The sequence below is a fragment of the Gymnodraco acuticeps genome, unplaced genomic scaffold (genome assembly GCF_902827175.1).
Source record: "Gymnodraco acuticeps unplaced genomic scaffold, fGymAcu1.1, whole genome shotgun sequence".
In the NCBI taxonomy this organism is placed as follows: Eukaryota; Metazoa; Chordata; class Actinopteri; order Perciformes; family Bathydraconidae; genus Gymnodraco; species Gymnodraco acuticeps.
The window spans coordinates 2759184-2785270 of NW_022990441.1; the positions used below are offsets into that span (position 1 = coordinate 2759184).

General features: G+C 38.8%; 2 protein-coding genes across 2 annotated transcripts in view; both read left to right on the forward strand.

The window, feature by feature from the left end:
- tlcd2 (TLC domain containing 2) overlaps nt 1–8648 on the forward strand; it is a 31031-nt gene extending 22383 nt beyond the window's left edge. The window contains exon 4 of the mRNA XM_034225654.1: nt 5575–8648. Coding sequence (XP_034081545.1) covers nt 5575–5955 — 381 coding nt within the window. The 3' untranslated portion in view covers nt 5956–8648. The remainder of the gene's footprint in view (nt 1–5574) is intronic.
- An 812-nt stretch (nt 8649–9460) lies between these two features.
- Nucleotides 9461–25523, forward strand: si:dkey-54n8.4 (coiled-coil domain-containing protein 92). Its single transcript, XM_034225633.1, has 4 exons — nt 9461–9906; nt 10220–10360; nt 17772–17819; nt 21389–25523. The coding sequence occupies exons 2-4, from the start codon at nt 10228–10230 to the stop codon at nt 22105–22107; spliced, it is 900 nt and encodes a 299-aa protein (XP_034081524.1). The 5' UTR covers nt 9461–9906; nt 10220–10227; the 3' UTR covers nt 22108–25523.
- The last annotated feature ends 564 nt before the right edge of the window (nt 25524–26087 follow it).

Sequence of the window (26087 nt, forward strand, 5' to 3'; positions counted from 1 at the left end):
TGTTTTTGTTTTTCTGACCTGGTTCAATTATCATTCAACACTCCCTGTAAAAAACAAACAAACACATTTGAGTTATCAGCCAGAGGCAGAGAAACTGGTTTGACATTGAAGTCCTTTAATAACCTTTATATTCGCCGCTTTGACTATAGGAATAAAAAGTGAGTGACGTGGAGAAGGGACAAGCTAATGTTATATAAAAGGATGTATGGCATGTGAATATCTGCAGCATCAAGAAGTGTACAAATGTGTGTGTGAAGGTAATATCTGCAAAAGTTCAGCCTAGGGGTGAAAAGAGGAGACGGAGAGGGCTGCTGTATAGGTTTAACAGGTAGTTCCACTTCAGATGTATGGCGCTCAGCTCTGACTGCGGCTTCCTGCGGATCCTACCCTGACAGAGAAGGTCATACTATAATTTTGTTTAAATATGTTTATCAGAATGGCACTTGGAGAGCGCAGACCTTTGCAAATGCAGGTGGTCTATTCACATGCTCCTCGGATGATCCCAACATTGGGAGGTTGTTCTTCGGAAATTGGTACGTTCATGAGCTTTAAGTTGTAATGTGAAAACGAAAAAGATTCTACAAAGAAGTTGTGTTATATGTTTTCGCTCTGAGCTTCACAACACATTCATGGCTGTTTTTGCTTGGATTTGAGACACCTTTTTCAGATGATCTGACAGCACATCCATGGAGCACAAACACCTCATTTGAAGTGTTACGAAATTCAAACATACCTTCTGTTGCAAGGATCTGCTCTGAAATGTATTGGTTCTTCTTTGGCCCATGTAACAAACTTGTTCCAAGTGTCAATAAAATCAGATTAGTAGTTTTTGGTAATATTGCTGAAAAACAAATGAGAGACAGACAAACTGAGCCGGAAAAAAAACATCACCTCCTTGATGGGGGTAATCATATTGCTACCTGCACATTCAGACCGCCACCCATATACAGTCTGTGAGATAACTTGTTCCAGCCTGTACTCTAGCACATAATGGGTTTCACGCACACATCATGTTAGCCTCCATATACATGGAGCTCAACTAAAGCTGATATGCTTCTGTGAGTCGCACAATGTTTGTACAGGTATGAAAGAAATATCTCTAAACTACCTTGTGCATGCTTGCCTACATGTTCATACTGTCTTAGCGCCCAATATTTCCCCCCTGAAAGTGGTATGAAGAGGTCCCTCACCAGGGTGCAGAGAACATCTAATTGAGCCCACAGGGAGACAAAGCAGGAAACAAACACCATCGCCTTGTTTTCACGCTTTGTTGGGTTCAAACAGGAGGCTATAAACAGGAGGTTAATGCATATACTAAGTGCAGTCCAAAGGTTTAGTAACTGCTCCTTTTCCAACCCGTTTGAACCTAAGCCCCTCATTACTCTATGTAACAACAGGTCAATGAGTGTATTGACACCAGGCTGCATGAGACATTCAGGGTTACATTCAGGGTTGAGACCCTATGGTTGAGACTAGAAGATAAGGTTTGCCAAGTGTTTGAGGTGTTCAGATTTGTATTTTCCTAAAACTTTAAGAGGGTTTCTTTTTTTAATTTAAATGTTAGGCCTATATATATTTATATTAGGAGTTTTTTTGTGAGTTTGTAAACGGATTATGTGAAACATGGCCCCCATTCATTCAAATCTATACGTTCTTTTTTCAGTTAACTTCTTCTGATTTTACCTTCGAGGCATGCTAGAACAAACATTTTTCTTCGAGAATTCAGGGTATAAATTGAAGGATGAGTAATTTATATACAAATGCTCATATTGGGGTGAAATATTCCTTTAATGTATACATAATAGAGGCCTCGTGTTGCTGAGAGATAAACCAGGATTTGACTTTCTGCTGGTATCTGATGGCTGCAGCCACGTGGGGTCGTTGTTACATGATGATGATGATGATGATGATGATGATGATGATGATGATGACCTTGTATGGTCGGATTAAATCACAGTCTTTTGTCCACGTAACTGTTTATGGTCTGTTCATTTTACTGTTGGTAGCCCTGAAAAGGCAATGAGTTACTGAAGCTGTGTTTGACATAAAATAGACATTACCTTCAATAACCAATAGAATCAAGTGCAGAGCAGACAAAAGAAGATCCTGTTTTAAAATATGAAACCTCAAAGACAATCGAAATAGTTTCATATTTATTGAGTAGTTATACTTTGTGATTTGTTTGTTTGTTTATTTATTTAAAGGACAGTGCACATTAATTCACATTGCTGTAAATGAGCCAGTATTAGCCAGCAGGCTAATTTTCAACTGTTGTCCTTGGCAAGATGTTAAATGACCACAACAAGACTAGAAAATAAAAACATAATTAAATAGAGTACAGCAGACAACATCAGTACACCAATAAATAAATAGCAGTACAACAATAGAGAGGAACAAACAAACATGCAAACAGATTAAATATCATCATACCGTGATACAGTTAAAAGTGTTCACATTTTTGATTGTTTAAAAGCCAGTTCTTATGATTGTGGTTAAATGTATGATAGGAGGTGTTATTCCTTATCTGTATTGGTATTGTGTTCCAGAGTGTTGGTGCCCTCACAGAGAAACAGTGTTTACCAAAGGAACTGGACCTAAGAGGGACTACACAGTCCCCTCTTAGGGCAGACCTTGTGGTTCTGCTGTTTGAGTTTTTCAGTGGTGGGGGTGCCTTGCCGTTTAGAATTTAAAAAATGAGACATGCATCAGTGTGTTTTAAAATATTTCCCCAGCTGAGCAGGTTATGTTTGTCCAGGATTTTGCAATGGTGGTATAGCTTTGGTTTTCTGTCCAAAACTTTGAGAGCTTGTTTGTGAAGTGACAGGATAGGCCTTAATGTTGTGCTATTCGCCTGGGTCCAGCTGGTCATAAAGTATGTTAGGTGGGGAAGGATCATGGCAGTTACATAGAGTTTTGCTACAGGTGTTGTCAAACAGTTCCTTATATATCTAAAGTTTGCTAGATTGTATTTAGTTATTTGCATTACCTTTCTCACTTGTTTTTTGAAGGATAAAGTAGTGTCAAGGATAATGCCTAGATATTTAAAATGTGTAACTGTTTCAATGACCTCCCCAGACACATAGACCTTGGGTTCACAGTGTGATACAGTGTTGGTCTTGCTAAAAAACATACAGACTGTCTTCTTAACATTCAGATATAGCTGTGAGTCAGTAAGCCATTGATTTACATGAATTTCACTGGATTCCCTCCTAAGGAAGTAACAAACAGCTTTGTTACTTAATTTGTGTTTATCATCTTATCGCATGACTGACATTAGAGAGGGCATCCGGTGACCTGAACACACAATCTCTACTGACACAACACACAAACACAAGATGCTTCTAAAACTGAGCCATGACTGACGGTTCATGGTCAGTCTCTCACTCCACTGAGTCCCATGACCCATAATAATTAACGAACCAAAGACATGACTTCCTCTGGACTGCTCTCTCCTTAAATTCCCATCTTCATTATCCTCACTTCCACAATTCACTCCCGATTTTAAAACATGGCAGCATAGATGGTAGATCTGAAACTATTAAATTAGCTAATCAAACTAGCCGATTGGAAAGAAGAATCATTACATTTGTAATCCTCACACATATGGAGATGACCTGCTTTATATCATATTAAACTAAGTGTTTGAGTTTCTTACAAAATATAGCGATGGCAGGAAACAAACAAAGTCGCTGAGAGGCTGAGGCCGGGCCTGTTTGATATTGTGTGACACGCTACAAAAAAAGTACTTGCTGAGATCAAAAACTCTGTTGTAAAATAATGTGGTTTAATGAAAACTGGGATGATCAACTTATTCTCCTTGGACATGTACATTGTTATATTAATCAAAGCAATCATTTCAACTTGCGGTCAACAAAAAGTACAACGACCCTGTGTCACCCTCTCTTCCACACACACCTCACGCAGGTGAACAGGATTATAATGAGTGCCGCCCATCTCCATGTGACCCAAGCCACAATCAATCAATCAATCAATAGTGCTTAACAAATATCTTATATTAAAACAAAACACAATACTATACATGTTTCATGGCTCCTACACATATACTTAAGAAAAAAAGTATTACTCAGTATTTAATTTGGCACTCTGTTTTAATTTATTCTATTTTATATTTACATACTCTTTCCTATTCCTGCTACTTACTTGCAACCCTTTTTGTCTTGCACTATTTTATTTGTGTATCTCCTTTTATGTCTTAAGTATTGTTTGTTGCATTGTTGGAGGGAACTAAGATGTATACTGCCAAAACTACACTGTTAGCTGTTGTGCATCTAATAGTAAAGCCTTTGAGTCTTTGAAACAAAATACATTTAAAGACATTACCCTGGATACTTTTGACTTTACTTTGAGTTTTTTCTCTTTTTTTTACCTAAACAATTTATCAATTTATCTAGAAATTAATTGCCCGATTCAATGACATTTAAAAAACAATCTTTAGTTGCCGTCCTGTAAGGAGGTAGCAGAAGTACATTGTGGCCGAACAGTGTGTCCCCCCCGCTTCACTGCGAGTGTGCTCTGAGTGTGAATGAAGCTGCTGAATGTTGTGTGCAGAGTTGGTCCCGGCTCCTGCGAAGAGTTGGCTGCACAGGCTGTTTTTGTGTGAACACATTTCTGTCAGACACATTTAAGGCAGACACATTTAAGGCCTGCACACAGCTGCAGTGTGAGTGTTAGACGGCAGCTTTCACTTCTGTCGTCACCACACATCATACGCCTGTGATCCCTCAGTGTAATGTCAGCAGGCAGTAGTGGTGGAGTTGCCTCTCTGTCAGACTGTGTTTGAGGGATGTCTCTGCCATCTTGTGGAGATTTGTATATTAGTCTCTGGATAAACTTTCATAGGCACTGCTCAGCAGAAATGTGTTATGTGGGCGGTGTCCTTCCACAAGGTCCTTACGTAAATTACTGTCTTAGGTGAAATAGAGCATACAATGATTAAAATATGGAAATTATTTACATTTTTCTAAAGTCACAATTTCATCTAAACTCAAGACCATTCCCTTAATTTAAGGATATTATATTTGATTATTTTTCATTTGATCCACTTGTCAAACTGATCTCTGTTAACAAAAATGCATAATGGTATAGTATAATCAGGTTAAAAAACAATTCAAGTTAAATTTGTCAGCTTCAAAACTCCAAATAGTAGCATACCCGCATCTTTATTTGCCCATAATGCATCATAAAAGTACTTATAATGCATTATGATCTTCTTATATCACTAACTTTTAGATAAGTGCAGAGGGTCACTCCGTCATTATGTTTTATTACAATTATCATGACTGGTTATAAAGCATTCTATTATTACTTTTTTGTCAAGTATCACAATTATATAAAAACATATCTGTATTATAAAATATTTCTTATATTGTTATAAAGAGTTATGAATATTTATAATTTACGCTTTTTTTAATCAAGACAACTATATTTTGACAGTGCTATCAAAATATTATAATGCATTATACACATAGAAAATGTATGCACTTTTGGTTGTATGCTCTGCCAAACTAATATTAACCTTCCTCTTCCTCTTCTTCCTCTGTTCTTCCTCTGCAGGTGATCACCTGTTTCGGCTTCTCCGTGCTCACCTGCCGCTACGTGGGCTTCTCCGTGGTGGCCCTGATGGTGGAGATAAACTCTGTGTTCCTCCACCTCAGGCAAATGCTGCGTATGGCCGGCAACGCCACGAGCACGCTTTACCGCGTCAACAGCATCATCAACCTGGGCACATACGTGGTGTTCCGCATCAACACGCTGGCCTGGATGACCCGCTGGCTGGTGCTCAACAGGGACAACGTGCCGCTCATGGCCTACACTCTGGGCAGCGTCGGCATGGCCGTCATGACGGTCATGAATATCGTGCTGTTCTGTCGGCTACTCAGGAGCGACTTTTTGAAGAGCAGCACCCGGGAGAACAAGAAGGAGAAGAATATGTAGAGAAGAGGGGAAGGATTATGATAAATACACAGACTGTGTATGTTAACGCCCTGTGGCTGAGATTTGGCAGCTTGTGTGTAATATACCTAAAGCAGGACATCTTTTTTAATCTCTGATACTGTAGGTACATGCACACAAGTAGTACTTAAATGTCCTGACATCAAACACAGATTATACCGGTCAATATGTTAAAGAAACATTTAGTTGTTGTTTTAAATGTAGGCTTGTGTATTTATGTGTGGTTTAATCATCTCTATGTGCCAGTAGTGGCTGACTAATGGAGGGTTCTTTTATGTAATGCCTTGAAAAACAACATCCAACGCCTTATTTCCCACAGGGTGTTTAAGCTAAATCTGTTCTAAAATGTAGCTTAAGTGAAGACACACTGTTCATTACACAAACCGGCCAACAATCCTTTATATTTCCATAGCAAATATCTTAACAAAAACATTTTATTTATACATTATATGATACTGTTGTGGGTTTTTTCACATCTCTCTCCGCAAAAGTCTTTTTTAATCCAACACGTGTACTACCGAAAACTGCCTGCTACCTCAGAAAGCTTTTAACAATGATTTGGCTCATTCTTACACAAGTTTGCTGTCAGTTTTCAGTTATTTTTTAAAGCAGAAAAAATTGTACATACAAACGGTATTTCTCTGCAAGCATATCAAGCAGGATAGAAACAGTAATAGGGTGAATACTTTGAAGTAACATGTAGGCCTACATAAAACAGATCAGGATCGATCACAAAATGCAGTACAGCTTGTTATATTGTAACCAAACACTTAAGGTTGTGAATGCTTTTGCCAAATTGTATTAAAATAGGAAAAGTAAATAAAAAATCATGAACCAAACAGCAACAAATAAGTCGTGCACAAGATAAATCTTTATTGTTTTTAGTGTTACAGCAGCATAATAAAAGACAAAGAAGTTAGCACGAAAGATTAGCAGGATTTAAATGTATATTATATATATATTTCCATTATAACCCTCATTCTTAAAATATAATCTGCTGTATTTTTCACTCCTTGAAACCTGTGAAATGGAAACAGTACACGCTGAATGACCATAAGAATTGCTCCAAGATACTGACACAAATGTTTTGAATGTTTTTAATATATGGTGTTCGTGGTGAAGTGAGTTTGCCGTAGGAGTTTTCAGACAGGCGGAGATGTTTTTCTTCATTTGGCCTTTAGGGGACAGCACACTCCTCCACATCCCCTCTCAAGAACATCAGAGGTGTCTTTATTTTGTAACGTCTTTGTAGACGTGGGCCTCCTGCCTCTTTATATGCCTGAAGAAATACAGAAATCAATCCTGGTCTTGAGATCTGTGATTACAGCAAACCTCACACACGGCTGCTCTAACCACTATTCACAGCATCCCAGTGCTCATACGGCATGAACAAATCTGCAGCCATTTATGTTTTGCTTTGTGGTTTTCTGTGTGAAATCATTGTTTTGGGGGTATTTTTGTAATTTATTTTTACTCAAAATAAGTTATTGAATGTTTTTATTATAGTGAAACTGATGATTGCGTGAGTCGTGTTGTTTGTGAGGCACTGTGCCGATGTGGGTCTTACATTTACATTAATTAACGTCCAATGGAGGAAGCTCATAGTCATTTTGAACCGATCATGTTCAAACACCTAAATCCAGCCTGTCCAATCACATTGCAAACATAATGACCGAGAGGATCATGCTGAGAAACATGTTGTAAATATAGCTCACAAAATGACACAAACACAGCCTTTAAATCTTTGTCAACGTTAAAATTAAGACATCAATTCACTAAAGAAACAGCACTGAATCGGAGGGAGGTGTTACATTTTGATTAGTGTTGTCGTGATTGATATTAGGATCAAAAGTAACTGCCTTGTGAAATTATATTGTGAATGTGGATTTGCAATTTCGTTTTTTAAAATAATTTTTCAATGCTTCAGGCAGCTTTACTTTTTGTTTGTAGTTAAGACACCTGTTGACATTTGAAGTTCCTTCTCACAACTGAGCTCATATTTGTGAATGTTTTAAAGTTGTATTGGAATTGGAATTATACGCGATGTTGTGCTTTTTAGGAATTGTGATGAAATATAACAATGAAGTCTGAACTTTAAATTATGATTGGCCCCAGGCCGCAGGATTATTATATAGTGTTATATTTGTGGGTAGTGAACACAAGAACATTTTAGGAGAAAGTGGCAGTAGTTATTAAGTTGTGTTGCCATATCCCCTCCTATTTCTCATTATACACAGTTTATGTTGACTGCATTGATCTCCCAGAATCTGATTCTTTATCACACCCAACAAATCATACCAGTTTTATGCCGTTGCTTGTTCATTTATAGGCTTCTCTTTTTAACTTTCTGGTGGTTGGTGAAATATTGTCTATTGTTGAGTATGAAAAAAGGAAATTCATAACAACAGTGAAGACTATTGACACTGTGCCTCATGTCTAAGACCTGAAACATCAGAATACTGAAACAGTCGAGACCCTGCAGGTTGTGAAAGCAAAATCCTCGTCTTTACTCAGAGCATTAAAGTGTCACGTTTCACTGAATTATGCCTTGAATTGTAAATATAACAGCTTTTATTTTTTCATGTTTTGGCTGATTGTTTTGTAATTAAAGCTCCAATTTATATGTTTATATATTAACATTTTTTGTTCAATGTAAAAATTAAAAATACACACAAGAACAACAATGTGTTTTTCTGTCATTGACACATGCAGAAGGTTTTCAGTTAAGTTCATTTGTCTGACATCTGTAAGCAGCTTTTAGGTTTATGTAATGAGCAATACTCGAGTCAAAAAGGTCAAGTCTAGACTAATAAATACTTGTGAATACTAAATAGCGGTGGAGTGAACCTACTCCTTATTGTAAAAGTACTGCTACCAGAATGCAGTGGTGGTAACTAAGTACATCTAAGTATTGTACATCAGTTATTTTTTTACATATTACTTTTTTTTTAGTATTTCCATTAATGCTACTTTATACTTCTTCTCTACATGTCAGATTCAAATGTTGTACTTTTTAGTCCACTACTATATATATCACTAGTTTCTTTGTACGTAGCCTATACAATATGGTATAATGCAGAAGTGTACTATTATCTAAATTATTTTGTAATGGGTCGTCATTGTGCACAATGAGTACTTTAACATTTTGTACATTTTCATAATAATACTTTTGTACTTTTACTTTGGAAATCAGGACCCTTTTCCAACACAGACAGAATGTAAAATCACACCAACAGTCATATAGTCGACTGAATTACAGTAAGTAAACAAAAATGTACAGGTCACCTTGTATTTTATTGTATTTAAATTCTGTCCTTTGTTTTCCAATGACTTATAACAGTATTGGATTTCCCTTGCTTTATATTGATCCTCTTCAGGGTGAGGGTGCAGCTGATGGAGGGGGTTGGGGGGTGGTGGAGGGGGCTGCTCCTCCAATCAGCTGTCTTTAGTCTGTGTCGTACGATGATCTCGCGTGTTCTGCCCACGGTCTCTTGTTTTCATCATCCCCAGCTCAGCATCCGTCCACAGCAGCTCCATGTCTCTGTCTGGGGCCGAGGAAGAAGAATAAAAGGTGCTCATTGTTAACAAAATAATAATGATCTGCGCACTTTATCGGTGGGCTTTTTACGTTTCCAAATCCTCCTCTTCCTGATGCTGCTCGGGGTTGCAGCGGGGAGCGGTTTCGCCGGAGGATCGCGGTGCCATGCAGCGAGCTGGTTTTGCATTTTTACGCAGCTCTCCAGCCTCTCCGTCCTCTGATGCAGCGGCGTCACATGCTGCTGAAAAGCGCGTTAAGGCTTCAGATAACATGTGTTTGGGTGGATGCCGCAGCCCACAGGATTTGGAGCAGCAGTGGAGGCCAGCATGCCCGGATCCGAGGACGCTCTTATAACAGCTGCTAACCATATTTAGTCGATTTTAGCACGTAACACGGTAAGATAGATTTTCGCAACGACTACAGACCTAATGATAAGTCGTCATCATTGTTCACTAAGCTGCATCCTGATTGTTAGTGCATGTTTTCTGCTATGTCTACCTTATGTATAGCTTCCACTTGACCTCAATACAGAACTTCCCTCTCTGTGGCTGACATAAGCAATGTTCCCTGTGGGAAAGTGACATTCAGCAGTTTTACAGTTTATTGTTGGATTGGAAAAGGGAGTATTTTGAAGCTGAAATGGATGCTGGAGCAAACACAAACACCTATCAGTCCCATCCTTCTGATTTCCTCCCTCTGTCCTTGCAGAAGCGACCATGGGTGAAGAGAACAGCCTGTCAAAGCAGATAGGAAGTGTGGAGAGGAGCATCGTGTTCCTGAGACAGGAACACCTCACTTTACTGCACGGCCTCCACCTGGAGATCCTCTCCCTGCAGAAGCGATGCTCAGGTGAGGGTCACACTGTGTCTGTTTGCATGGGGGAGCAAAAGAACCTTTAGTTACCCCACACAATAAGCACAGTTGAGTTCAAGATTTTAGGAGTACTTTAGTATAACTCATTCCTATTCATTCCTACACAGTAAATTTCTCTGAGTAAAATTGACTCAAATTGAAGAAAATGTTACTCTAAAAATATTACATTTGGTCCCAACATATATAGAGTAAAATGTACTCTTTGTTCAGAGTTGTATTTTTAGAGTTCATTTTACTCTATTATGTGCTTAGATTTGACTCTGCTTAATGGTTATTTACTCTATGTAGTGTATATTAAAAACAACTCTACTGCCATTTTACTCATAATAGAAGGTAATTTTACTCCCAATCGAACGTCATTTCACTCCAACTAGAAGGTAATTTTACTCCAACTAGAAGGTAATTTTACTCCAAATAGAAGGTAATTTTACTCCAACTAGAAGGTAATTTTACTCCCAATAGAAGGTAATTTTACTCAGAATAGAATAAATGAACCATAATGATCTTTATAATAAAAAAGGTCAATAAACCAAAGTGCTTAAGTAACACGAGTGGGCGTGTGTGAAGCTGACCATTGAGCGGCCCGACCAAGCAAGGAGGCAGAGGCAGAGAGTTAAAATACAACCCGGTGTGGGCATTTATTCATCGCTGTGGTTCATGATACACAGCCTCAATATGACTGTCTCACATGAACACAGTCACCAGCAACAAGGACCTCTCACACACACTAACAGGAAAACAGAACCTAAATACACACAGGACTAATCAAACCAACAAGACACAGGTGAGGAAGGAGGAGTAAACACAGGGGCACCAGGTGAACACAATCACCAGCAACAGACAAGACGGGAGGGGGAACACTTTTCAAACTACAACAGGAAACAGAGACAGACAAACTAAAACATAGACAGATCGTGACAAATAGATGCATAAATGACAGATTCACATGCTTTCTGTGCAATGTTTTAGCGTGGAACAAAGTAATATACTTCGCCAATAATGAAGCTATATAATATAAGAGACCGAGATCTACGGCCCCAGAGATCACCTGCGTTACAGCGTGGTCATGGTTTGACTCCAATAGAATTGACTCTGCATTTTTTATCGCACTTTAGAAGCTATGAGTAATAAATAGACTCCAAAATGATTAAATATCACTATTTCAGAGCAAAATAGTAATTACTCTGGAAAAAATACTCACCAATATTTCCTGTGTATTTACACAGGTTACTACTGGATGTCATCAAGATTCAAGAAAACATTTGAAACATTTTACTTCGTTTATTGGTGCTTTCTAGACAAGCTGTCATGATATACTACCAACCTCCAGATGGGCTGCAACAAACTATTATCTGCCAATTGTTATTTTAGTTTAGTTTTGTCTATCATATGTAAACAAGCCTTACACTTTAATATCTTCAAACTGCTTGTATTACTCAAGCAGCAGTCCAAAGCCACATTTTTGTACTATTATTTCTAGAAAAGCACTAGATGCCAGAACCTAGTGTTTGGCGTCTTTATTTGAAATTCTTTGAAGTTAATTGCCTCATAATTTCAGCACTAATGAGCCCACATAAAAGTGAAGGATTCCTTTGGTGTCTTTTTTTGCTGCTATAATCAGCAAGGACGCCTCTCGTTGACCCTCTGAGAGGAGATTTACAGAGATCTTTAATTACAGTCCTGATGTATTATGAGCTAGAAGTCAGCTTTGTGACCTCTTTATAATGAGTTCCTTTTTCACTTTATGATAGTCCATCAAGCCTGCACCAGATATTATTCCTATTTATTCATTTATTTACCAGGGACAGTGCCCATGAATCAACATTTCTGTAAATGTGCCAGAGTTAGCCAAGAGGCTATTTTTCATCTGTAGTTCCTGGACAGATTTTGTAAGTCCACCTACTGTATAGATCTATCCTATTAATTATTTCACCTTCATTTGATGGACCACATGATCAATGTTGAATTATGTATAGAAAAAAGCTTATGTTGTGTGTTTAGTTACAATCAGCAGTTTGTGTCACTTTCCTGAAAAGAGAAACGAAATCTCCTCATATGCAGGCCTCATTGTGTGTGTGTGTGTGTGTGTGTGTGTGTGTGTGTGTTGTGTGTGTGTGGGTGTGTGTGTGTGTGTGTGTGTGTGTGTGTGTGTGTGTGTGTGTGTGTTTGTGTGTGTGTGTGTGTGTGTGTGTGTGTGTGTGTGTGTGTGTGTGTGTGTGTGTGTGTGTGCACATGTGTGTCAACAATGGCTATGGTGATGTCATGCTTCAATTCCTGTAGATTGCATCATTTCCTGTTTCGTGCCTAATGGATATGTCATCCATTTCATCAAGCAAGCAAGTGCATTAATGATCTCACACACACACACACACATACATACATACACAAACCCACACACGCTCACACATTTTTGTATTACTTTCATTGTGAGGATGTTCTATTTCATTTAATTAATTCCCTGGAGGCTTTCCTTATCCTTTTGTTATTAGTGTCACATATTCTAAACCAAACCTGCCCATTATTGCAACATAAATACACACAAACACACACATGCACACATACAAGACATACAACAGAGAGATTAATCTAAACATATCTGTGCTTAGTTAATCCATAGATCCCATATCTTTACTAATCCATATGAACGGGATTGTGGTTAACAAATACATGGGGGAGTAGGTTGCAAGGGGGGAAGGGGTCTGTGTGTGCGCGTGTGTGTGTGTGTGTGTGTGTGTGTGTGTGTGTGTGTGTGTGTGTGTGTGTGTGTGTGTGTGTGTGTGTGTGTGTGTGTGTGTGTGTGTGTGTGTGTGTGTGTGTGTGTGTGTGTGTGTGTGTGTGTGTGTGTGTGTGTGTGTGTGTGTGTGTGTGTGTGTGTGTGTGTGTGTGTGTGTGTGTGTGTGTGTGTGTGTGTGTGTGTGTGTGTGTGTGTGTGTGTGTGTGGTGTGTGGTGTGTGGTGTTTGTATGTGAGTGTGTGTGATGGAGATGGATAGGGCGAGCTGGCTCAGAGCCAATGCGACCAGTTATGTAGAAAACAACCCCCTCAATCACTTTTTAGCTTTGCTGCACAATCACATCTGGTCCAAAAATAATAATGTGCACGTTAATACGTGTATTATGTGTGTGGAGAGAAAGGGACTAACACATGAACACAGATTCATGTCACACATTTTTATATTTTTATCCATGTATATGTGAGTGTTCATATCCAAAATATCAAAGCAATGTTTGGCTGAACTTGACCTTCAGAAAAACAATCGTTTTTGTAATAAAAAGTATTTAATCAATGAAGATGTCTCAAGAGAGTTCACTACATGTTCCTAGTAGAAAACATATTTCCTTAGAAAAAAATCCTCCAACACAAATATAAATCCGCTGAAATCCTGAATCTGCACTGCAGAGTTTTGATCTAACACAGCCTTTAATTTCCACATTCCTCAAAGGTTTTTTATGGGATTTCTTAAGCAGGGACATCAATACACCACATCTCTTTCTGCAGAGCATCTTTAGAGCTTCTTATGAAACGATCATGCACAGGGAACATCTGTTAAAAGCTTTTGCATGCAAATGACTGTTTTGTGTCCAAATGAAGATTAAATCGCCACTATATGCTTGGGTAAGGGGAGTTTATTGTGTTTTGCCCCTTTCAACAACAAATATTCAACAGTGTGTACAGCATACGACACCCTCTGTCCTACGACTCTACCAACATACAAGTAAAAACTCCTTTGTGGGAGATAAACTGCTTTTTACTCTTTGCATTATATTTTTTATCCTTCGGATTTGAGCCTTTGTAGACCATTTGCATGCACACAAAACCACATAACGCACTACAGGAAAGGAGGAAGCCCAGAATGCATAGGTCCTCTTTAACGTGCATCAGTAAAGTCTTGTTTTAGTACTTCTGATTGTTATTTCACAGTATAATATGTGCATATGCGCACTTTGCTGTTTCGTTCACAGTTGACAGTGAAGCCAGAACATTTGGGAGACTCTGTTACTTCAGAGACCATATACCTTTTCTTGCTCATATCTTTTACACATTTCAGGTTTTTAAGTTGTACACATTGTTGTTGGGTTTGTGTCTAATTAGCATAGCATGGATTTTGTTGAGGCCTGATGGTAGTGCAGAGCTAGTCAGTATTTCAGAGTAAATCTCAGAGCGCTTGACGCTGCCAGTGCCAATCACTTTTTTCTCCCAGATTAAGTATTTATTCTTAAATCCCAGAGAAGCCTACTTGAAGATGTGTTAGTTTTGAGACCATGGTGCACATATAATTGTAATTATCTCAGTTTGTAACTGTTTAAAGAGGTTCAAAGATATACAATGAGGTAATGCTGGACAGTATTGGGGCTATAGGAGCTTCTGATAGGATAATGCAGTCAGCAGTTGTGGTAGGCGTTTGCTGCCAGCTCAATAATGTGCAGCCTGGAAGGAGACTGCAAGGTTGATCTGCCCATGTTGCTGTGCATATTAGCTCTGCCTCTTTACCGCTGACCGCCTTTATTGTCCTCAACTCTCCTTCTCATCCACTTAAAGGCTCTTATACTTCTCTCTCCTTGAACAACCAGGAAGTCAATATCTGTCTTTGTTTTGGTCATTTTTCTTTTAATATAACGTGTTAGTTGTGCGTCATAGAAATCAATGAGGTGTGTGTGTATGTGTCGTTGAAGATATGCAACATTCAAGGTCGAACCACGAAACAGAGCCTTGAATGCTCAGTGAGGCTGTAGGAGATAAGACAGAACTACCAAACATACCAAGCTCGGGATGTGCTGAGCTCCTCCTTTTCATTGTGAAACTGTTTCTTCAAGACATCATTCCTGTAGCTGACTTTCTGCAGTTAAATTACCCTCATCAAGTCAACACCTACCTTTTTAGCCTTGCTTGATATAAAGCTTTTTTAATAAAGCACAATTGGCACATTATTTGTTTGTTTTTCAATGTCTGCATAGTTTAGTCTGTTTTGCTTTTTTGCAAGTTGGATTTAAATAAAAATGTGTAATCCTGTATCTGGTGTTTCCTCAAAGTCAATTGATGACATCTTTTATAGCTTTTTCTCATTTCTATGATTTGTATTTCTATAGTATGCTGTTCTTTTTCTGATTGATGTGTCAGGGCAGTTCTGAAAGAGGATAATGATAGATGACCTCTCAAAGTCTCCCATATTTTGCAATCAATTCACTACATAAACAGCAATCAGGCTGTCTTTCTATGCCTGTCTGAGCTCCTCTATCCGCCCTTTCCTCACTATCTGTCGTCATCTCTTCATACCAGCTGCATGGGTGGGCGTGTAATGCTGACTGCAGAGAGAAAGGGTGTGACAATAGGAGCAGAAAGGCTGGGAATAATAACATATATGCTGTTCTAGAGTCTGATTTATATCACCAGTAAAATTAGAAGTAAAATATTTAGTTGATATTCATAGATTTAAAGGATGTTTTTAATTAAACTAGTTTAATGGCTGATTGAACACTCAAGTTTCTTAAATGAACAAATCCATGCTTCATTAATCTAATCTGGAACCACAAACACTGCTGTTTGAGTGTGAGCTGAATGCGAAATGTAGAGATTTCCCTGCAGTCCTAAATGACATTTGAAATGACCGACAGGCCAGTCACGACCAGCAGTCAGACAACCTGTCATACACTTTAAGCAAAATATATTTTTTTTTTACCAGGGACAATCCAACCCTTCGAAAAACTGAGCACCAGTCTGGTACGTTATCTTCTCAAAAACCTAAACTCTTTAGTTGATGTAATGCACTGACATGAGATATAATCCATTCAGCATCTAAAAATGCCAGCATGCCAGATATCATATCATTGAATATTTGGATAATCCTAATCATGTTGGAGGAGATTCTCTCATTGAGCTCTCTAAAAAAAAAGTCAGATAATCATGGATTTATTTTCCAATCTAGCATTGAGGCAAGCAAGCTGCTGAGTGTTGTTTTTTCTCTCATTGCACAAGACAAATGGATGCAAAGGCCATCGACTAATGTGAGTCGTCAACATGACACACAGTATATCAGAAGAAACACGACACTCAAAGTCAAAACTTTTGACACAAATGTTATAAGAAATTCGGCATGAGACGATGTATGATTTTATAACTGATCAGGATGAACATAAATATCCTTCACATGTGTGTCTTGTAAAAGCTGTGTTGTTAGCTTTCATATCATAGAAACTAAAAAGAGGTTTATTTTAAAAAAAATACAGGATTATTATGTAAGAAAGAACAAACTCACACAATGCTTTTTTGTTTTTGTTTTCTGCATGGGGAGCATAGGAAATATGACTTTTAGAATGTTTGTTTTTCACAAAAAAAGATGTGTGTCCGATTTGGAATGCAATAACATATTGGTTTGTTAAAACATGTAAAGTAAAGTGATTCCAGTATATTAAAGTGCCATTTATCCATATTTTGATGATTATTGGGATACTTTTATATTACTATTATTTTGGTCAGAATAATCCTGACATAACATTTTGATGTCTTCCTATAAGATAAATCACATTTATTATTATTGGTTCTCAGACAAACGCCATGTAGGCTATGTGCTATGACCTTTATACTTCATCTACAGTATGTTCCAGTGTCAACAGATGTTGTGACAAAAGCAGCTCTGCTTGACTAGTTTTTGGGTTTTCTTTGGGTATTTGTTTGGTTTGCATTCCTCTTGAAAATGATTGCACAGCCAGGAGTTCTTATTTAAGTGAATATTGATTTCAGGGAGGAATGCTAACGGTTATATGTCTTATTGAGGTTGCAGTAAAGTGAGATTTTCCCCAGACTGTGACAAGTAATTTAACAGGACTTCAGTCTTTAGGCGCGTTCACACCGCAGTACTTTTCCCACTTTAGTTCAAATTAGTTAATGAGAACCTTTTTTTACCCCCTTTTCCGTCCCTGCTAGAGAGCAGGGACTTTCGTGGGAGAAAAAGGTTCCTATGTCTGATTGTCTGGGCGGAATGCAAACCACGCCCCGTAAAACTCCCAAAAAGTTTTGTGAAGCTGCGATTTTATTATCCTCGCATTAGCATTATTAGCATTAGCCCAGCGCACAAACGCAGAGAGACTAATTTATGGCAACACAAAAGAAAACTAAAGAGTTCTCATGAACCTTTGTTGGAAAAGTACTGCGGTGTGAAAGCGCCTAATGATGTAAAGTTTCAGATTTAGCTTCATAAATTATGTATGAGCCCAATCAAAATATATGCTGGAAAACTGCATCAAGCATCTGTTATGCAGCACAAAGAAAAATATCAGCATACAGCTTTAATAAGACATCTCAACGTCTGCATTTAAGTCATGTGCTTTTGAGATAGGCCTACTGTATTTCTGTCTTATGTAACTGCTCTCCTGTGGTTTTGTGTTTTTCAGAGTTGACAAGCGATCTAGAGGTGAAGCCTCAAGGAAGGAATCCAATAGGTATGTTAAAAAAAACAACAACTTTGATATTAATATTTTTCTCTCATTCTGCACTTAAGATAGAAAAACAGACATGTTTGCATCTCTTTGGGCTTGTTTGTTTTGGCCGCACTCAACCTCAACCCCCTATCCACCACAGCCTGCATCCCTCTCTGCCACCGTCTGTCCTCTCCACCCTCCCATCCCCCAGGGAATGGATCCCTGTCAGCCACCCTCCTCTCCATTTCTGTCTCTCTCTGTCTATCTCTCTGTCTCTCATGGCTGTATCTGTGTTTCTTTGGTTTAAATAAAAAATAATTTGTCAGCGCTAAAGGGGAGCTGCACATTCTCACTATAAAAAGGCTAGGGCGGAAAATGTATGAGAATTTATGGAAATGGAGTACACTTTACAGTTTACACACATCGTATATTCTAGTCTAAAGACATCTAAAATGTTTGGTAAAAAATATATAAGTTCCCCAAATATTGTAAATAAATTGCAACATCAGTCAAAAATATTCACAGTTATTCAATATTTCTCTTAAAATCAGTCAACCCTCGCCGATGCAGACAGCTGACTGTCAGTGTTGTCTGGATGCAGGGAAGCAGTAGGCACCATTTTGTCACACCAAATTAGAGACAGAGCAGGGGAAGAGAAGTCAAAAGGCTGTGTGAATGTGTGTGTGCTTGTAGAAATTAATGTGGGGGGTTCGTGTTTGGCTGCATTACTGAGCCATTAGACCCCATCTCCTTTTCCAGGACAGGTTATCCCCAGATCCATCAATACAGCACGGCGCTCTGCTCTCCTCCCACCCTGACAAATGGATTCATCCTCTTTTTCTTTCCCTACTCTCGTTTTTCCTTGTCGTCCCAGAGGGAGGGTCCATTTACAAGACTTTGCTGAGAACAAGAGAGACGTAGAGCCAGGAAAAGGAGAGAGGAAGAGGTGGAAGGAGAGAGGTATTAAGAGGTAGCAAAGAGGGCGATTAAGGGGAAAAGACAAGGCGGCAGGATGCGGTCAGCTGCAGACGTGGAGGAGACGTATGGAAGGATATTAAGATCACATTAGGTAGCCTAGTCTATACTTAGCATATGAGCTCAACCTGGGTGTGGTGATGGGCAACAGAAAACCTGAGACTGATCGATCCTCAGAGGATTCATCCTGGAAGACAAATGGGAGATTGAGGATGGATATGGGAAATAGAACAAGCTAAAGTATCACTCAGTACAATAAAGAAAAGTTATATAGGCAGAAAATAAGAGACAGCTAGAGCAAGGGAAATGTCATGAAGCATAAGATGAAGCAGCATCAAACTCAAAGATGTTATCCATGTATGAAGCCTAATATGGATCATAGTTTCACCTGCAGGCCTCACCAAACCTCCCTGCAGCCTTTGGGAGTCTCCTGCCCTGAAAACCTGACCTATTTCTATCTGCAGAGGCCTCAGTGCCAGCTCCTGTGGATGTAATCCTCCACTAAGTCAGCCCTGAGGTTGCTGCATTGGCTTTTCATTCATACTTCCCTCTCCTCTGGGGGATATGCCTCAGAGCACACATGTTGTGTACAGAAGCAAAAATAATAAGCAGACTTCAGCATTAAATCTGACCTTGGTGAAGTTTAAGTTCATGGTGAAAGGAAGGCCTCAAGTGGTGGTTTTTACTATTTAGAGAAATTTAGTTGATGTTATGGAATTGAGGAAGTGGAATTTTTAGTTTGTATCACATATATATATATATATATATATATATAATATATAAAACACAGTATGGTGTCTTATTGATCTGTGGTGCAGCATGCCTACACCTTGCTCGATGTATACAAATAATAGATGTCTACAACAAAATTGTTCTGGCTAGCTTTCTCTCTCCCTCAACCTACTGATGAATGCTTTCATGTTTTCACATTTTCCCCCTTCCATAATGCGAAATGTATTTAGATATTGAACATTTCCATGAGAACAGAAATGCAAAGTCCAAATTGAAAGGATTTTTGAGTTGCTGTTCCAAAGAATTTTAGAAATCATTTTGGATACTATGACTGTTTTATTAATTTAAAATAAGAATGCGTATAGTTTGAGTCCATCTTAAAAAAAATCCCTAAGCATGAAGGGAATTAAGACAAAATACTGCTCAGCGGGCTGTCATTTTGGTGTGGGATAGAGATTACTCTTTCATAAATGTGTCATTTCCAGCTCCTAAACAGCACTTATGCAACTAAATGTTTCAGACGATGTGAGCAATTTGGTGATATCCCAAATTCTCAGACTTGGCCTCATTAACTACTCCATATTTTTATAGCGTGACTCAAAGACAGCATATGATCAGGACAATCTGTTTTATCAGACATTATGCAAAGACATTCAAAAGACAGCAATACCAATATCAAAGTCTTTTAACAGGAAATGTGGCCGATCTATGTTCAGCAGATACGTGTGTTCCTCCAGTCACAAATCCATATAAGAACATGGTTTACACTCCTTCCAATTTAAAATAATGAATCTCTTAGCTGAACATTTTCAGGGCCAGTCAACAGTGACTCCAACGTTTATATCTGTTTTCTAGCACAGAAGGCATCGCCTCTATAATCATATGTGCATGCGGATTAGAGCTTGTGCGGCACGACAAATGCTCAGTTTTGCGAGATAAGTAACCCACTGCTCCAGGGTAATACCATACACGTGTTTAAACTGTGTATGTGCTGCTGTCTAGGGTTTGTATATACAAGTGCTGATTTTGTTGTAAAATGTAGTTGTGGATAGAGCAGTGGCAGTTCTAGACCAATTTGACTGGGGGGGCCAGTTATTTTCTGAGGGGGGCACAATAAATGCAGGACGAAAAAGAGAACTAGACAGTATGAAGTAATTGCGCATAAGAAAACAATGCAATACAGTTATTGGTATTTGTTTCAGTACACTTATTTATTTCAGATATATCTTGTAGTTATTACTGTTAGCTTCAGCTTAAGTTATAGTACAATTTTTGCACTAACACCATATCATATTTATATAAAAATAAAGGCAATGAACAGTTACATCTCTACTTTACATCTACAATTAGATGGATACAATAGTTTAAATCACCTTCAATTATCGTGGTAGTCTCTCGAAACGTAGGTTTCAATCAGTCTTTTTTGGATGCAACAGCCTCTGATGATCCGAGATGAAAAGTGTTTTTTTTCGCGCGCTTCAGCCGGACAGTGAAAGTGAGTGCACCGCTCTAATGGGTCCTGAGTGCACCGCTCTAATGGGTCCGACTAGAATGACGAATAACGTTAGTTCCGCCTATTCTGTCATTCAATAAATTGTGTAATAAATCATACATTTTTCATTTTTTTCACTTTTCATTTTTAGGGGGGCCACAGGGGGGGTCAGAGGTCAGTGTTAGGGGGTACTGGCCCCACCTAGAACCGCCCCTGGGATAGAGCATTCAACTCATTTTACTCCTCGGTAATTCTTCATCTCTTGAAAGATAGGTACACAATGTATTTATGTATGCCCAAATGTAGGCCCATTTTTCAGTTACACATGTATAGAAACTCTTATTTTTAGACCTATAGGTCTGTTTACATTTCTGGTCCTTCTGTGTGTCAGAGTTGCAGGAGGAGGAGGAGCTGCTAGAGAACCGCTGTTGGGACGTGGAAAGCCGTCTGGACGAGGAGGAGTGCACCTTTGGAGAGCTGAGTCAGGAGCTGAGTCACAAAGGGGCTTTGGTGGGAGTCCTCAGAGCCAATCTCAAGGAAAAGGAGCGCCATTTCCTGGAGGAGCTGAAACACCGGAGCCACTGTTCAACCATCTTGAACACGGAGCTGCAGAAACAAACAGAGGCAGCAGCGTACCTCTCCTTCCAGCTGCATGGTGCCCGCCAGAAACTGCACCACCAGCGAATGCAGCAGAGGCAGGGACTCCTCGCACGGGCCAACAGTCAGGGGGCCCAATACTGTGCCGAGCAGATCTCTGTCTCTCCTCAGAGGCCTTCAGGAGCCTCCCCTTCCTCTCCCGTGGTTAAACCCAAGCGTAAAAGCGTCAGGTCGTCTTTGAGAGTGGAGCGTTCCCGGGAGTGTGTTCCCATAGAGAAAGTGACGGGCCCCGCTGAGCCCACAGCCATGCCGGACCCTGCACTCTTCCTCCACCCTCGCAGGCACAGGGCCCGCTCCAGGCACGCTGTGGCACAAAGACAGGCTCCACTGGGGCTGGAGAGGGAGGATGAGGAGGAAGGAGGTGGCGAAGGGCCGATGGAGCCTCAGGGCGGAGCTGCCAGACTGCTGTCTTCAGCGGCAGCGCCCCCTGCTGCTGAGACAAAGGCAGACTAGCGAGTACTAAAGCCTGCACTTTAAACTGCAGTTTGATCACTGTATGATCATCTGAGACTGTTAATGCTGGTAACTGTTCTGCACCTTGACTGAATTGATACTGCGTCTAGTTTTAGCTCATGAATGATTATATTACACTTATTGTAGTCACTTTTTTTAAATGGACTTTGATATAACCCTAAATAACTTGCAAAGAAAACTCAGAAAGTGTCACTTTAAGTCAGTCTTAGATTAATTATCTGTTTACACTGGTGTCACATGCTCAGTATACTGTAGGGCCTTATTTCAAAGCCACCCCTTTTGGACATTTGTTGATGGTGAGCGGCCATTTTAAAAGGACTACAAGCCCAACCAGGGCCGTTTCTCAATGTCGAGTATACCTGCTGCTGAGCCATTATTTCAAGTATACTACGTCATAGAGTGGCGCAGAATGCTGGGCATTTAACATGCATTTAAACAGTCCTTCTGTGCCACTCGATGACGTAGTATACTTGAAATAGTGGCTCTGCAGCAGTTTTACTCGACATTGAGAAATGGCCCAGCTGTGAGCTTTCAAGGCCTACCATAAATCAAACATGTGACCAAACATTTGTTTGGTCCCTGACTGAGGCACAGCTGACATATCTGAAGCGGTATGTTCGGGTCCTCCCGGTGAAACATTTTTGACTGAAAAGAGGTGTGTTCCTGTGATAATACAAAGGACAGTCGATTAACTTCCAATACAACAGTAGATCAGTTCTATCTTTATTACACATATGTATACCTTTCCAGTAGGTTTCCATGACAATTTATTTATAAGGATACAACTCGGGTGTTGTCAGCAATATCCCCAACCATTTTGTTTTTTAAAAAATGAACCAGAACCTGTCGTTTGCTCTAACCTGGACTGCTTATCTCCGTCTGTACGTTATTGTAAACCCAACAACAGAGAGCAACGCTTCAGGAAACAAACATTTTTTAGAAACAGATTTGACACAAGCCCTGCCAACAGTTACTGTAAATCTGTTTAAAATCAGTGTTCATGTCTTTAACTGCAGATAATTATGCTTCAGTTAGCTTTCCTTGGTGCAACTAAACTAACACTTGGTACAATTTGAACTCTACTAACTATAGTCCTTGCTGTTGCCCATAGATCAATAATACTTTATTTTAGACTAGGTCTATCTGAAAAGGAAAAAAGAGTATTTTAACATTCAACGTTCACAACTTGAAATGTGGTTATTAAAGCAGCTGTTAAAAAGTAATCACTTTATACTTTGACAAAACCTGTTTTATTTGCGTTTCTGTAAGTGCATTGGATCGTGGAGGACAGATCAGACAGTCATTTTGGCCATGTGTAAACTTTCCGTCTTACACTATTGAGACCGTGTGTTTATTCAAATATACACACAGAGGCACATAAACCCTGCTTTATTTTTCTGCAGTAACTGCTTTCTATAAACAGATTGTGACGTGTTGGACCATGCGTTAGACTCAGGTGTGGTGTGTATACTAACTAAACACACACAGCACTACTTCTTCAACTAGTTTGTGTTTGGCTATTTTGTTGGGGTTTATTTTTTCACCTCAGGCAAAACAGATAATCACAAACTTGACTACAGGTTTATGTGTGTTTTTTAAGTGGGATTGACATTTTCTATCTGTATTCTGTTCCTTTTTCCCTTTTACACACCCAAGATGAACACCTATAGAGTGACTGTGTACTGTAAATGAGGGCAGGCAGTGTGTGTGTGTGTTATCAAAACACATGCATATGGTGGCCCCTAGCGTTACAATGAGCGAATAGCAACTTGAAAACAAAGCAGTATAGGAGAGATCAAATTATCACTTTAGATTACTATACTTTAATGTAGGAAATACTTTTAAAGTTATTTATTTTTCTTTTCTCCATTCAGTACCCTTATGTAATGAATGCCTTATAATAGAGGAGCTGTGGATATTAGAAATACAGTGTGGAACATTTCTAAGTACTAAAGTTTTGTGCCCTTTTGTTTCAGAAACCCTTTTATAAGACTCTTTGGGATTTGCATATAAACTCTATTACTCTATATAATGTGACACCTCAGTTATTTTGAAGCTGTGTCACAGTTGATTCATTCTTGAGCCATGACTCAACTTAGCATCAGTGTCTTGAATGAGCCTTCCTGCAAGGATGAATTTAATTGTGTTTAGTTGCTGTGAGGCTTTTCTTGCCTTCTGCAGCTACTGATTAAAGTTTAGCATTATGTTTAAGCAGTGTAACCTCAACAAAGCAATATATCAATATATTTATATATTATTAGTATGTCACGTCAGCCAGTTTAAGGACTCTTGAGGTATGAAATTAGATTTTATGATTGTTTAACTTTGTATTTTGTAATAGTTGAGCTCAGTATGTGTTGCTTAATATTTTTCTGAATTGTCAAATGAACTGTTTTTGTTGATTGTCACTGCTGAATCTTTAAATGATTATTGATATGTTACACTTTATGGGAGCCATATTTAAGTGAGGAATCAGTGGTGCATGTGAAGCAGTTTTAAGCAAAAGGGCATATGTTTATGCCCCATGAGACTGCCTGGGTGAAAATGTAGCCTGTTTGTGAAAATGCAAATGTGACAAAGGTTTTCATTCTCTTCTCAGCTGGTACCCATAAGCATGAATGTGTGCACTATTCTTCCTCAAGTTTATTGAGACGGCAGGGGATAAAAGTACAAAGCTGTCTGGTTGAAAACTGATTTTATTTTCCTGAACTGAGACTGTTAGACTTCCTCACTCCACGTCATCCAAACAAACAGCAGGTAGATTAAACTCACCGATAGATTAACAATCACCTCAATTCATAATAAATTGACATCCTGCATACCCTAATTTCAAACATGTTAGCAATACTTTGGTACTATGTTACAACTTTGATTACACATCAACATTCAGGTTGCTGAATGCAGCTCCAGAGATTGTTTGTCTGCTTTGGGGGGAAATGCTAATGCGCCAAAGAGGCCCAACACTGAAACTAAAATGAAGACGAATAGTGTGATGCCTTAAAAAGGATGTCATGAATATTTCAGCTGAATAGAGAAAATCTTCAACGCCTGATTTTGTTTTAAACTTATTAACGTCTTCCATCTTTCTGAACGCCTTTATAATAACCCTAATCCTCAAAGTATTAACAAATGTCAGCAGCTTCTTCCTCTCCTGGCTGAGGTCCAATCATTTTATTTAGCATCCTAGAGAAACATATCTGTGGACTTTGTGCGCCACCATGAAGCATCTTGTTTGACGTGTTATGTGGTCTCTAGCAATAATGCACCCAACATGGAGACGTTGCTCTGGGTCGTTGAATGGTGAGCATAAACTGTTGACTGATTACCGCATATACTGTGTTAGCTTCCTATATTGATCTACTGTACACATAATTGGAATAAAATGAAGGATTGTGTATGCTGTCTGCTCGTTATTGTTGCTTTAAAGTTTGCCAGAGAAATTCCAACTCCTTTTTTGCAGGTGGTTCAATTAAATTATTTTCCTTTTCATTGAAATATGAAGTAAAGCGGGCAATATATTTGATTAATCATTGAAACAACTTTTCATACAAAAATCTGTTTTCAGCCTCTAAATCATGATGATTTAATGATTTTCCTTGTTTTCTTTCTTATAAAACTCAACATCTCTTGGGTTTGGACTGACAAAACATTTAAAGACATCACCTTGTAGTTACAGAAACTGGGAAGGGCATTTTTCCTTATTTTCTTACATTTAATAGACCAAACTATAGTTGATTAAATAATGAATAATTGTTAGCCATAACCTCATTCAAACAATCAATTATTTGAGCCCTAATGTGGAGCTGGATTTTTGTTATCGCAATTATTTTCTTGTGTTGACAACAAATTAAATTATATAACGTTGCATGATTTATACATGGTTCGGGGTGTAAAATAAATGGTACCAAAATATATTTAAATGAGCTCTTTCCATTCTCTCTACAGCAATCTTTCTGCAA

Excerpts from the sequence above, each read along its gene's own strand:
- si:dkey-54n8.4 (XM_034225633.1), top strand. The coding sequence starts at position 10,228 with ATGGGTGAAGAGAACAGCCTGTCAAAGCAGATAGGAAGTGTGGAGAGG. Across the intron at positions 10,361-17,771 it reads CCTGCAGAAGCGATGCTCAG|AGTTGACAAGCGATCTAGAG; the intron begins GTGAGGGTCACA and ends TGTGTTTTTCAG. Across the intron at positions 17,820-21,388 it reads TCAAGGAAGGAATCCAATAG|AGTTGCAGGAGGAGGAGGAG; the intron begins GTATGTTAAAAA and ends TCTGTGTGTCAG.